This window comes from Strigops habroptila, chromosome 11 (genome assembly GCF_004027225.2).
Source record: "Strigops habroptila isolate Jane chromosome 11, bStrHab1.2.pri, whole genome shotgun sequence".
Taxonomy (NCBI): domain Eukaryota; kingdom Metazoa; phylum Chordata; class Aves; order Psittaciformes; family Psittacidae; genus Strigops; species Strigops habroptila.
Genome location: NC_046360.1, coordinates 7,956,500 through 7,970,661, shown reverse-complemented (window position 1 = coordinate 7,970,661; position 14,162 = coordinate 7,956,500). Strand labels below are relative to the sequence as shown.

General features: G+C 37.0%; 1 protein-coding gene across 4 annotated transcripts in view; it reads right to left on the bottom strand.

The window, feature by feature from the left end:
• GOLGA3 (golgin A3) overlaps window positions 1–14,162 on the bottom strand; it is a 30,372-nt gene that overhangs the window by 4,657 nt on the left and 11,553 nt on the right. For all 4 annotated transcript variants that reach the window (XM_030501047.1, XM_030501046.1, XM_030501048.1 and 1 more), the window contains 16 exons: window positions 13,609–13,811; window positions 13,121–13,258; window positions 12,013–12,174; window positions 10,854–11,222; window positions 9,617–9,694; window positions 8,369–8,632; window positions 7,503–7,597; window positions 6,617–6,833; window positions 5,716–5,859; window positions 4,936–5,133; window positions 4,265–4,381; window positions 3,646–3,785; window positions 2,716–2,848; window positions 2,354–2,476; window positions 1,717–1,881; window positions 566–729 (listed from right to left, as the gene is read on the bottom strand). In XM_030501047.1, the coding sequence (XP_030356907.1) occupies window positions 566–729; window positions 1,717–1,881; window positions 2,354–2,476; window positions 2,716–2,848; window positions 3,646–3,785; window positions 4,265–4,381; window positions 4,936–5,133; window positions 5,716–5,859; window positions 6,617–6,833; window positions 7,503–7,597; window positions 8,369–8,632; window positions 9,617–9,694; window positions 10,854–11,222; window positions 12,013–12,174; window positions 13,121–13,258; window positions 13,609–13,811 (2,710 nt within the window). The remainder of the gene's footprint in view (window positions 1–565; window positions 730–1,716; window positions 1,882–2,353; window positions 2,477–2,715; window positions 2,849–3,645; window positions 3,786–4,264; window positions 4,382–4,935; window positions 5,134–5,715; window positions 5,860–6,616; window positions 6,834–7,502; window positions 7,598–8,368; window positions 8,633–9,616; window positions 9,695–10,853; window positions 11,223–12,012; window positions 12,175–13,120; window positions 13,259–13,608; window positions 13,812–14,162) is intronic.

Genomic DNA, 14,162 nt, shown 5'->3' with positions numbered 1-14,162 from the left:
TAGTAGTAGAGGATCACAGAACATTATCACATTATCAGAACATTATCACAGAACATTATCCCCTCAAACATCAACTAAGGTGATAATAGCAGCTCAGGTCTAATAGCCTGAACTCCCCATCTTCGCGAAGTTGTAGCTTTCCTGCTCAGAATCTCATGTGCAACCTTTTAAGGGAAGATCTGAAAACATATTTTTGGCAGAAGGAACTTCCTCTATAGACATTTCTTATTAACACATTCCCTGTCTACTATCATGAGCAGCCTTTCTGATGCTGTGAAGAAACACCATCTTCACCACCAGCAAGAACTAGAAATAGCTGTTTCCAGTTTGTTCTACTGTGTATAATTTAGGATGGACATTTTGTCTAGTTTGTTGTAGAGAGTTCTTTCTCTATTTCGTTACTATATAAGCAAGCACTTAGAGCGACAGAACATCCTACTGTCCTAAATATAGTCCTAATAAGAGGAAAAGAATTCAAAATCCTTTTTTTTTCTTTAGGCTGGCAGCTGGTTTCTTGGAAACATTTTTAAGATTATTTAATATGGTTGAAAATAATAGGTCATACTTTAATTGCCGGAGACAGCTGTTCAGATTTTTTAAAGGCTCCTTGCTCACAGCTGTCGATGGTTTCAACAGTTCTTCCAGCAAGGCAGCGGGCACTGGACAATCAGGAATCTTGACTGGAGTCACAGGATTTGAAGAGTTATTCTCTCCTTTCAGTTCCTTCTTCTGGTTAAAGAAAAAAAATGAAGAGCCCAAAATACAAATAAGTTATTTCATCAGTGTAATTTTTACCACATAGAAAGAGTCTCACACCACACTAATGGCACGTATCTGTATTATAAAGGAGAAATCAGAAGCACATTCATGTTAAGTCTCATGGGTCACAAGCAAAAGTTCCTAACCTGATGTCATCTCCCAGTCATGCTCCTAAGTAAACAAACAGCATCTAAAAGGACCTACTCAAGAACTCACTCTACTACAGAAATAAAACAGGAAGAATTTAAAGCTAATGACTTGGATCTTCACAACTGTTTTAATAACATTCTATGAGTATAGTTAAGAGAATTAAGGAAAAAAAAAAAAAAGAACAACAGTTAAGTACAATCAAATGAATCCTTTTGGAAATTCTGGAACCTGCAGGATCGGGTATCAGGACCAATGTCTAAAAGAATGAGGCTTCTACAAAATTCTGTCTCACCAAGAGAATTACTTCAGAGAAGGAAAGAGCAAGGGAGGTACTATTACTGCATTTTCCGTGTACTAGTAGCAAATCAGAAAACTCAAACCACTAATAGTTACCTTCTAAAATTATGGAAGGATGAAAAAGTAGACCGTGTGGAAAGGATAGGCACATAAACATTAGGTAGGTTTTAACTATAAAAAGGTAGTAACTCCGTATTTGCCCATGAGTCATTATTTAAGTGCTAACTTCTTTGCTTTGTAAGTCAAAATGTAAATATAAAATACTAAGCTAAACACAAAGATTTCTGAATTAAAAGGTGGGAAGCCAAGATCAGTACATTTACTTTTGCCTACAAGTCTTCATGTATTTATCATTTAGATATCAGAACATCAGTGAGTCTGTATCACAGGCAGGCATTTCAGTTCAGTTTTCACCAGGCTTCCTGCAGCAGAGTGTTTTCTGGTACTTAAATCTAAGAGCATTAGCAGAGTATTTTCCGGTACCCTACAACCTGTATTCTTCCTAAATACCTTCTTCATCTTGCCATGCTTCAAGTCCAACTTCAGCTGCTGGTTCTGCTGCAGCAGCGACTTCATACTGTTCTTCAGTTCAGTCACTTTAGCCTGCAGCATAAACTTATCCTTCCGAGTCAGTGACAGGTCTTCCCTCACCATTTCCAACTCAGTCTTGATATTCTAAATGGTAAAAGAAGAAAATCAATGTGATACAGGGAAATGGTGTAAAAATTCCAGTTGGCTAATGTTTTCATATTTTTTTTCAGTCTCCAGGGGAAACTGGAAAAAGGAACAACACGTAACACTGCTATTTGAAACCAGTTTGCCCTGGCAGAAAACCAGAAGTTAGATTGAGAAAAAAAAAGACAGTTGCCTATTTGCCTATTTTAATAGCATAAGGTCAAGGAAAGAAGCACAGAATCACAGAATCAACTAGGTTGGAAGAGACCTTTAAGATCATCAAGTCCAACCAGAAGCTAAGAGCACAGTCAAAGTAAAACTGAGAAAAGACTGCAAAACATATAGTGATTAAGTTTTTATGAATAAAAATTTATCAAATAAAGTATCAGTATAGAATGCTTTTAAAAAATAAAAATATTATTATCCCCCTACAACAATACCAGTTAAGCATCAGAACCTCCACCAAGATTACCTGCAAGACAACTTGTATCCCTTCCAACTCTTTGTGGCTGCGCTGTTCACTCATATCCAACTGCTGCTTAAGTGTTTCAATTTCTCTTTCTTTTTGTTCTACTTCCCACTTGAGGTCTTCCACCTACCAGTGGAAGGGGGGGATGAAAGAGGAAAACACAAAACAAACCAAACCAGCATCTTTAGAATTATCTATAGGTGCAATCAACCACAAAATCTGAAATATATTATTATGTCTCATGAACCCTGACAGGTTCTAAGAAAACCTAGCAAAACTTCATTAAAATATGCTAAGTTAAAGACAAATGAAGTCATACAACACATCATAAAGAAAGATAAACACAGTAAATATGCAGTTTTTACCTCTTGGCTTACTACAGGCTGTTCACTAAGTTTGTCATCCAGCTTTTTCTGCAGAAGTTGGAGCTGAGACTTGGCTTCTGCTAGCTCTTCCTGAAACTGTGATACCTCCTGGGAATGTTTTTCATCCTCTGCCCTGCACAGTAGGATTAACAGACACAGCCGTTATTCAATCTGTCCTTTAAAACATGTACTTCACTGGTTTAGCTATGTAACCATAAGTGACATGACAGTGCATGGAAGCTGGTGAGTTATAGCTTTGAATGAAGGCTTTGCCAACACATTCATAGTAAGAGTTAAATTACAAAAAGATTTTACATGAGACAGATGCATGAATATATCATTAAATATTGGGGGGAAAAAAAAAATAATCCTTGAGCTCTGGTAATAGTCCGATTACAAACAACAGATTACATAGTAACAATAAAAAAAATCTGACTGCAATTTTGCTTTTGTTTTAGGAGGAATAAGTTTAACCTTATATCCATTCTCACATAGGTTTGATAATTTCTTATAATTTAAGAAACTATCTTCTATACAAGAAACCAAACTGAATTTGAATATATTGTGGAATATATTCAACAATCAAATTCATCCGTTATGTAGTCTCTGAGGGATGTGAAAGAGAGAATAATAGTATATATACATGAAGTGTTAATCCTTAGTAGTAATATGAAATAGAAATCTGTGTTGAAACTGTAAAAAAAGCAGATGGTGAAGCCTAAATACCGCACGCTTCAGGTCTAACTGAATTAGGAAGAGACAAAACTGCAAGTATTCACCTAAAGTCCAAACATGCATCTTATGGTCAGGCTCAGTTTTGGTACATTTCAGCATTATCCGCTTTAGAGTGGCAAAACCAAAAATTCACTGATGTACGGCCTTTTCAGAGAATTTATTTATTATTCTCTAAGAACTTGGACATTTACTTACTGCAGTTTGTCCACTTCAGCCTGAAGGGCTTGGACAAGCAGTTCTTTGGCATGTAGCTCTTTCTTGATTTCACTGAGCTCGAGCGCAGCAGCTCTGTAATGACGGCGGTTATGTGCTGCATCCGCTTTGGCTGCTGCTTCCTGCCACAAAAAAGAGATGCAGTTTTGCTTTGGTTTATCACTGTAGGTGAATGGTAAAGGGAGCTAGACTAAAGGGTACAAAACTAATCAAGGAGGAAGCTGTACAGCTGTTAATACTTCTCTTTTTGCCTAAAAACCTTATTATTAGTGTTGTTATCTTTACTAATGCTAATGGCAATTAATAACTGTATGTAATGGAAGAAGCACGTTTGCCAGACTGCTTCTTCATTGTGAATTTTTGGATGAAGTATCATCACTGCAGGATGTCCTCCATGCATTACAAGTCATAATGGAACTTTCCTGATAGTCAGTGAGCATGCTTAACACAGGGCATAATAGAAAAGACATCAGCTACTGGCCATCATGAGGGAGACCCTGCAGAAAGCAGTATGTATTAAAGCATGTATTTTGTTTTAAGCTACTTTTCAAATACTTTACATTTAAACCACCTTTTAAGTAAATAAAATAAAAGACATTACCTGCTTCTTAAGGTCTTTAACTTTTAACTTTTCTTTCTCTAAGGAAGCCCGCAAAGCTTGAATAAGTTGCTGCATTTGCTGATCCTCTTCCTCTTTCCGCTTTAAGACAGCCTGAACCTGTATCACATCACAAAAACACACACATATTTTGCGTGGGCTCACTGGAAGACCAGAAATGCCAGCAGAGGAAATAGAAACACAAACCAATGCAGGGACTCCAAAACCTCCCTCTGCTGTTTTCTGATAACTGTTGCCTTATGGTACCCTTCAACTTTAAAAGTAGCTATGGTTAAATGGTAGCTCATTGCCTATATTTCCGTTTGCTTATACACCACAAATATAGTACTATTGGCATAAATATCATTCACCTCAATGAATCTGTAACAGTTTTTATGTTCCAACTAACTTAAGTGAGGCACACTTTCACTATTGCAAATATTTCAGTGTGATTTCCTCTCGCCCCCCAAAAGAAACAGCTCTGTTTAGTGCAAATACTCATTTTTGATGTCTTGTTTAGTCCCCTGTGTTACTGCTATTACACAACACATGGGAGACCCAGATCTGGAGAAGATGCACAATCTTTGTATCCAATGAGTGAAGATGTTTACATCCTGTTATCGGAAATAGAAGCTAATTCCTCTCTGAAGATTTTGTATCAATAGGTCAAATACCTGTAGATTCAGTTGTACCAAGTCTGCCTCTCTTTTTGCTAGTGCTGTTTCGAGGATATTATTGTGCTCCCGCAAAGCAGCGTTGGACTGACTAAGACCTGTAAGTTTTCCACGTTCATGCTCCAGTTCAAGGGCCAACTTCTTATTAATTTCTTCTAAGCGTTTTATCTTCTTCCTGAAGCCTCTAGATTCCTGAAGCTATAGCAAAAAAAAAAAAAAAACCAAAAAAAAAAACACCAAAACAGAAAAACAACCAAATCAAACATACATTTCTCTTTTTCCTTTTTAAATGAACACTTTAAAGTTAGTTCAGTTAGGTATTTTATTTTTTCCTTTTGAAAGACTAAAATGCTTGCCAGAAAGCAGAATCCAAGAGTACTGTTCAGGTGTAGATCATGAGTAGTTAATACATACAATTTTTTTGTGCAACTGAACACCACCACCCTGCCCTCAAAATCACTGAGCATCCATGAGTCCAGATAGTTTCAAAAGATAGTGATTCATACATCCTCACCGTCTCATGACCAGATACAGCTGGTATCTAACACAGGAACTACTTTTCTCTCTTCTTCTTTTCCCTTACACGACAATGACTCATGAAACCACGAAGAACCAGCACAGGGCAACAAAATTAGCAAATGTCACTGACACAAAATTTCCTATGTAAGCTTCTGATTTTCTGCACTGTTGGAATAAAATTATGGTACTAAAATTTCTCCCTGCCTCTCAGGCATTTTTTACTGTCACCTTCCCATCTACCATGCAAATTCAAGCAATCACCTCATCCTCAAGTTCCAGCACTTTCTCTCTGTATTCTTCAAGCTCCTGGCTGGTAAGTGAAATCACTTCTTGCAGCTCTTTTTCCAGCATCAACTTACTGCTGCTAACAGCTTGCAATTCTGTCTCCAGAGCTTGAATCCTTTCCTAAAGACAAATGCATCACAAGTGTGGTTAATGAAAGTATTGCCCATCTACAGAAGTAATTTTGGTTTAGTTAAAAAGCCTACTGCTCTAGCAAAGGCTAAGTGAGGTGCTAGTGCTTAATGTAAAGGTCTTGCTCAAAGCTTTCCACCCTTGCATCCAGCTGCTACTGTTAGTGCACTTGATATCTTGCTCCATTGGTTCAAGGAATTGGAGCTTCCCCCAGTAAATTAATTTTCTAATCACAGGCATAACATATGAATTACCCTCAAGAACTTTTAACTGTCAATAAGGAAAAAAAAAGCAGTAAGAGTTAGAATTTTGGAAAACCTTCAGATGCTGAGCCTTTAATAAAAACAAAACAAACCCAAAACAATAAAACTCCAAAACAAACCACAAACCCAAAACAACAACAAAAAACCACCCCAAAGAACAACCTGACAATAAAAATTAATCCAGAAATTTAACACTAAGGCTGATCATCCTCTTGAGCTTGGATTACAATTGGTAACCTGAATGATACAAATAAAATTAAGGACAACCCCCAACCCCACAACCCACTAAAGCATGCTAAATCACCTCTTTCAAAGGTAGTTAAGGAAATTCTCAGTGCTCAGAACATTGATACCATATTCTTATCTAGCTTTATATTCCAAATACTTTCAATCACTTCAGTGTAAAATAATATTTCAAGACTTCAATTTAATACCAAGATAGCTCTGTCCTTGTACTAAACAATGTTAAAAAGACATCTCCATACTTGAGCAATCTGGTTGTTTCCACCATCAGTGATTTGCGTTTTTAGTTTGCTCAACTCTGCTTCAGCAGATTCCTTTGCAGCCAGAGATTCCTGCAGCCGACGACTAAGAATGCCAACTGCATTCTCATAGGCTTTATGTTTTGCTTTCATCTCTTTCTGAGCACTCGTCAGATCTGACCCTAGACGCTTCATCTTCTGTTTCTGCTCAGTAATGGCCCTAGAGTGAAAGGAAAAATAAAACATTAGGTAAAATTAAAAACTGCCTGAAAACAGTACTAAAGGATTAATTCTTCATATGGTCTAACAAAAAACAACATCCACCTCTCTCCCCCTGTCCCAGAGTTGACACCCTCATTAGAGAAAGCCATTATGTTGATAAGGTACAATCTGGCCCTCTGCAAGACAATACCTTGAAGACTCTATAACATTCTAAAAAATACGGTAATTAAGAGGTTTTTGTCAGAATTATTAAAACTCCAACATGAAGGAATATATACTACTCTCTCTAAAAATAACACAGAATTTAGAGTAAGAATCAGATATCCTAAAACCCTATGATCACCAGTGGGGAAAAAAAAAACCCAACCAATGGTTCTCATTAATGCCAACATTCTAGCCAGCCAAGGCTAAAATTCAATCAATGTTAATTAGGATTAGCTCCAGTATGTATGTTGCATGGCAGAGACTGCTGGTTAAAAGCATAAGTAAATCAGAGGAGCAGCTGCAACTCCTGTGTAGCATGCAACCAACACTTTGCCATGGATATGATTCTAGGACTATTTAAATTTCCCAAAGGAAAACTAGGGAATAGGAAAAGAGCAATTGCTAAAAAGGTGACTATGAAAAACAAATGTAGTTCTTTTGTCTGTGCTAAATGAACACTTACTTTTTTGCTTCTTCTTGCATTTGTTCTACTTGTTGTTTTAATGCCTGATTTTCCTCAGCAAGAGATGCCATTTGTTCCTTATTGAACTGCAAAGACTTGATAGGAAGGAAAAGAGCACCCATCAGAGTAAGAACAAAAGCACGTTTGCTGTATGCTGATTAGAAAAGAGTAAGCATAAAATTTCAGAATTATTTCCATCTCTAAATATAAAAGCTTTTTCAAGGTTCTCCATCTCCTTTTTGTTTCCTTTTTATTTCTTCTTTAATTCTTCCTTCTGTGGCCACCATCATAACATGTAGAATCATAGAATCATAAAATAGTTAGGGTTGGAAAGGACCTTAAGATCATCTAGTTCCAACTCCCCTGCCACAGGCAGGGACACGTCACACTAAACCATGTTCCCCAAGGCTCTGTCCAACCTGGCCTTGAACACCGCCAGAGATGGAGCATTCACAACTTCCTTGGGCAACACATTCCAGTGCCTCACCACCCTCACTGTAAAGAACTTCTTCCTTATATCTAATCTAAACTTCCCCTGTTTAAGTTTGAACCGAGTTCTAGTTTGGTCTTTGCTCTCAAACGGAGTTCACTTTGGGACCAAGTAAACTGCTTCCACATCACACCTCTACCATGCCTGTGGCATGCTTCTCCCTACTTACTTACATAGATGTTAATAAGCAGTCATGTATTTACAGAATTTTGGTAGGTATATGCTCACATGTGTAGACAGTATTAAATATGGAGCCAAGAATCTTAACTTGCAGATGGTCATTCTGTTTATTTCCAAAGTTAACAAAAATATCAATGTATATGTTATATTCCTGGATATAACACTCTCAAAATCCAAAGCTTAACACCTTCCATACCTGTAGGCGTGTTTCCATATCATCTCGTTCTTTCTGCACTGACTGAAGCTGATTTTCTATTTCCACCATCTGCTGGTGAACCTGAGATACTTCCTTCTGTAGTTTTGAATGTTCAGATTCAAGTGACTGTTTTTCAACTTGAATTTTCAGTAGCTCTCGTTTTAACTCTTTCACTTCCGAGTCCAGTCGCTTCTTTGTAGCTTTCAGTTCACTAATCAGCTGGTCCTTAGAACTTGCATCTCTTCGATAAGCTTCCACCATTACCTTGGACATGAGATTCAGGAGGACAATGTCACCTCTGTTACAGCTTTACAAATTTAAGAGTAATTTACTCCAAGGTATTTACTGATATTCTTTTAGTTTGGAGGGGGTGTGGGGTGTATGTCAAAGAATACAAACCAGTGTCATCATCTGTAACATTTTTACTCTGGTTCAAAGACTAATGTAAGCTCAGATATCAAATACCACTATATATCAGCAGTTCATAAAAAAAAACCCCAAACTCTGAGTGTTTATAGCAATATGGAATATTCTTCTTTACATTCTCTACGGAACTGCACTAATGATGGGACATTTTCTTAAACTAATTGTAAAAAAATTAACTATTTCATGCACACAGGTAGTAACTTTTGCCATGAGAAGTGAGCTTAACTGTGACAGTTTAAACAGCCTTCCCAAACTTAAACCCAACAAGCTAAAACAGCCTTTGGCACTAGGTAAATGAGCAATCAAGCAGTAAATTAATGGTGCCAGCCTACAGAAAAGACACATATATATATGCAACACTAATGACCTATCAGATTCAAATTATTGCTTCAGAACTGTGTAAATTCAGAGTAAAATTTGCAACAAAGCACTTATTTTCCATCTAATTACCAAAGCAACTATTGTTTTTCAAAGCTGCAGGAAAACAATGACACTTCAAGATTTTCATCGATGCTTTTGCAAAAGCAAATCTCATCAAGAAATCAGAGAGAGATTTTATATGGTAGATCATTTGGCAAACTCCCTGTAGTCCAACAAAAGCATGAATTCATTGCTGGATCTGCTTTTACATTAGTTACAGATAAAAATTAAACTGTACAAAATATAGAAACTGTATAATTATGTCACAAAGTTATTTGATACAGAAGATTGATTTAAGTGTCCTCACAAACCCCTCAGAAGTACATGCCTGCACTGGATTAAGACAAAAAAAAAAGTATACTCCTTGGGTTTATTTCTTTGAAAAAGTTTGCTTTTCCTTACCTTCTGCTGCAGGAACTGTTCCTTCACTTTTTGAACCTGTTTTTTAAGGCTGGCATTTTCTTGTTGTAGATTTTCTACCTGCCAGAAGGGAAAAAAAATAGCAAGCACGTTGGTTTACATTCCAAGTATCATATTCTACGTTATTTCTTCAGTGACAGTATCTTTTGCTATACTTATACCAATTACTTAATCTAATGAGGAATCCCATTAGGCATCTCAGTGGCACTGTTAGATAACACAACGTTTTATATAGAAATACATTCACACAGGTTACCACACAGTGAGCCTTGTCAACTCTCAGGAATGTGCAAGTCCCCTTATCCTGCCATTAAAGTTTTAGTATGCATCAGTGTACATAAGTCGCAACTGGATGGCACCTGTTCAGGATCAAATGAAGAAACCAGCTAGTTCTTTGAAAGAAAAAAACCTAATCTTTATTTTAAATATACTTCCATATTTCTTTAATACTTCTATTGGTGCTAATATCAAGTCCCATTATTATCTTCAAAAGAATCTCTAAAGATTCCCAGGAACTCATCATTACCAATAAGAAAGCTCTTCCTATGGAGCTTTGATGCTCTAAAAGATAAGAGCATACACACCTATAAAACCATGGTGTGAAAGGGAGAGTCACCATAATTTAAAGCAGCCACAAAAAGAATAAGGACATGCATTAGGCTTGATCTTGTAAAATAGTTCAGTGACTAGAAAAAAGTCTTGGTATACAATATGCAAAAGCAAACCCTGGTATATGGTTTCAAGAGAAAAGGCACAATTAAACATGACCAAATTACTGCATAAGGACGATATTTGGCCCACAGTGCCACAGAAAAGGAACATACTAAAAAATTACTTCCAAACCTGTGATCTCAAAAAGTATTGCTTTTTTAAACAGGTAGATTCTAGAAGGATGGTAGCTCTCTGAAATGGACAGAATAAGCTCAATTAATCCCAGCTTCCATACCACACAAATGTGTAAGTGCATACAGATACTAAGAGATATTAACTGTAAGCTCACCAGTGACATAACAGGATGTAAAGTTACATCAAATTTCTGCCAACAGGGAAAAGTGACAGAACTGATCAAAATATTCTCTCTAGTTGAATCTTGCAACTACACATGTATACAAACTTGTGTGTACCAATCTCCTCTCATGTAATTGGGTCTATCATGTGCCTGTGGCAGTACTTCCCTGCAACAGCTACTTTAAATGAGCTAGTTTTAGGGATTCATTACCTGGCTTGACTTGATTGCCATTTCTTGCCTCAGTTGTTCCAAGACTTGAGATGCTACTTCTGTATCTTCTCCAAGGCGAGCCGCTCCTTCGTCAAGTTGCTCTTTGCTCGTTTTTGCTGCCTGCAGAGCTACTTCCAAGACAATCTTCTCATTCTGCAAATACTGGATCATGTCATCTTTAGACGTAGCATCACTTTGGAACTCTTCTAATCTGGCCTTCAGTTCATCATACTGTGTTTGCAGGTCATCCAGGGACTGCTCTTTGGTGTGCAATGTCTCTTGGGTCAGAGTGAATTGCTTCATTAGGTCTAGGTGTTCTTGCTGTAAAGATTCAAGCTGCAGATCTCGCTGATGCAAAGTCAACTTGACCTAAGGAGTAGTATTTTAAGATTTAATTCAAACAAAATGAAAGCTATCTTTGCAAATGCATTCCAATCAAAATAGAATATTTTAACTAATATTTTACCTTTATTTAGGGGAAAAAATAGCAGAACTTTCCTAGGCCACTTCTTCTATTTGCTCTATTAACTACATTTATTGACTTCTGCAGCATCTCTAATCTTAGACGCTAAGCAATGACCAGAACGACAAACCTAAAATATTCTGAAGTAAGATTCACAGTACTCTAAATTTTATTTGGAATGTGTCCATAGTAGACATATCAGGTAAAATTAGTGTTATTATGATAATGCCATAATTACATGGAATATAATACCGAGCTATCACATACTTTATCTCATTCCAGCCCTTGACATGCTGCCTTTGTATGTTACAAGATTAAAGCAGGACTCTGTAGCAAAGTGCAGATTTATTACACTGTAAGTATATATAATGATATCCTGACTGCCTAACAACTTTAAACGTGGATGCATACTTCTTATCTATACTTAGAATAATCACATACTAAATTCACTGAAAAACCCCAGCATCTACAAGATAATAGTTTTGACATTTAAAAAAAGTTCTGTTACTGAGATGGTTGGAAAAAAAGGGAGAGCCTTTTCACTTGGGACAGAGTGACTTTGATATGGACTTCATTTTTGCAGCAATCTTTCAGGTTTTAAAAAAGTTTAGAGCCCACTATCTATTTACTATTGCCTTTTCAGCCAGACAAGTAATTCCCTTGAAACCTCTGGGAAGTTGCTTAACAACAGTCTACCTGTTCCAATTCTTGCTCCAGTGTTGCTGCAGAATCAGCCATTTTCTGAAGCTGTTCTTTTTCATCCTCAAACTCCTCTAGTTTTCTCTGCAAGTCTTCTTCCACCATGGTTTTAGCCTCCTGAATCTGCATGAAGGCAGCTTCTTGATCTAACATGTCAGCCTGCACAGAAAAAGCAAGGAATCAACTTCTAAAATGTCAATGGAGAGGGAGGGGCAGGAGAAACAGAAAAAAAGAGGAAAAGAAAAAGGTAAATTATCAAGAAAATTTCAAGAAAAAAAATACACAGGCAAAAATAATCCTGATGTCTGCCTTACACATCTGTATGTCTTTACTGAAGTCACCCATTCATATATTTAAGACACATTAGAATAACAGTGAATTTCTTGTACACTTGTGACAATCTGAATTCCTCTTAAATAACACCATGTCCCTTCTCAATAGATGAAACAAGATGTAAAGAAAAAGAATCTTTATTAAACTGTTTGGAAAAATTCTGAAGCAAAAGTGATTCCTTGGATGCTCTAGCTACTCTGGGAAATTGCAATTCCTGTCATTTACGCAGCTGCACATGGAGATAGGGTGCTTTCACTAAACTGCTTCTTTACTGCCCTTTGGGACTTCAAAACAGGAATGTCACTGGAATTCAATGGGATTTAAGGTTCTAAGTGCTTTGAAAGTAACTGTACTGCACTTCAGAATTTACCAATCTTTTCTTACTGGAGGGCCGGAAGGACAAACCTGAGTATTGAGCAATTTCACATACTTAAGAAGCACTTTGCTGACTTGGTTTAACTTCCAATTAAGTTTTCTCTTGAGAACATTCATGAATAAACAAAGGAGAATATTTACATCCACCTTTAAAATTCAATTAAAAAGAAATACTGAAAATGCAAGAACCATCTTGAAATGAGAAACATTGCTCCTTCTTACTGTTCGTAATGTCATGCAAATTTATTTGCTTTGAAATATTTACTGTTTGTATAATGCAATATTTGAATCAATTCATAAAAATTCTATGTTACTGTGCCAGAATAGCTTTGAGGCTGAAAAACCTAAATACACACCCCGGACAGAACATAATCATGAAGACCACCTACAGCCATACCTCAATATTTTGCAGCTGTGCTGCAATACGCTCCTTTTCTTTAATGGACCTGTGCTGGGTTTCAGTCAGCTGCTGAGACAGTGCCACATTCTCCAGTTTGAGATGTTCCAACATACCTGCTTGGGTCATTTGCCCAGCCTTAAAGGAATGAAAAAAAAAAGAAAATCACAGATTAATACCAACAGTCAAAATTTAGCAAAAAAAATTAAGAGTTTTGGAAAAAAAAGTCACACTGAATCTATCTCAGCTACTACTTTCATGGCACTGCAGGGCTTCATCCACAGAAAGTACTTTCATTAAATTTATGCCTCAGCATTAATGTGAACTAACAACTCATGATGAAAACAAAAGACCATCTCCCCCTGCTTGCCACCTGAAGAATACACAAGTGAGACTCGCTCCCTTGTCCAAGTTCATAAATAATGTGTTCTGGCTAAAACTAACATAAAAGATTCTCGGTCCTCCCATTTGCAAGTAAATCACAATACCTGTATATTGGCCATCTCGCTCTGCAGCCTGACACGGGCCTCCTGTGCTAGTACAAGCTGCTGCTGGTACCACTGCCGCACGTTTTGGAGTGATGTGATTTCTGTTTCAGATGCCTTTAGCTTATTGGTCAGTGTGGTCCGTTCCAACTGCACCTTCTGAAGCTGGTTCTGTAAGGAAGCCATCTGCTGTCGTAGATCATGAACTGGAAAAATAAAAATAAGGAACTTGGACTTGCAAACTCCACTGTTCTATTTTTACACACACATTTTCAAGGATTATTACTATATTCATAGCTTTTTCTTTTTAATTTTTTTCCTTCCTTTTTGAACAAAAAGATATATGCCTAATTACGTAAGGATTGGCTTTTCCTACAAAAGTGAGGGGAAGTGCTAGAATCCGAAGTATCAGGTCATTAGCAGAATAAAATTAAAATAAGTCAATCACTTCTGTAAGCATTCATAGTTCCTCAGAGGCAGAAAATATGAACTCATGAAAAATCAGGAAGCAGCAGGTATCCTGACATGTGGAGCCATCATTACAAACCAGTATTTGT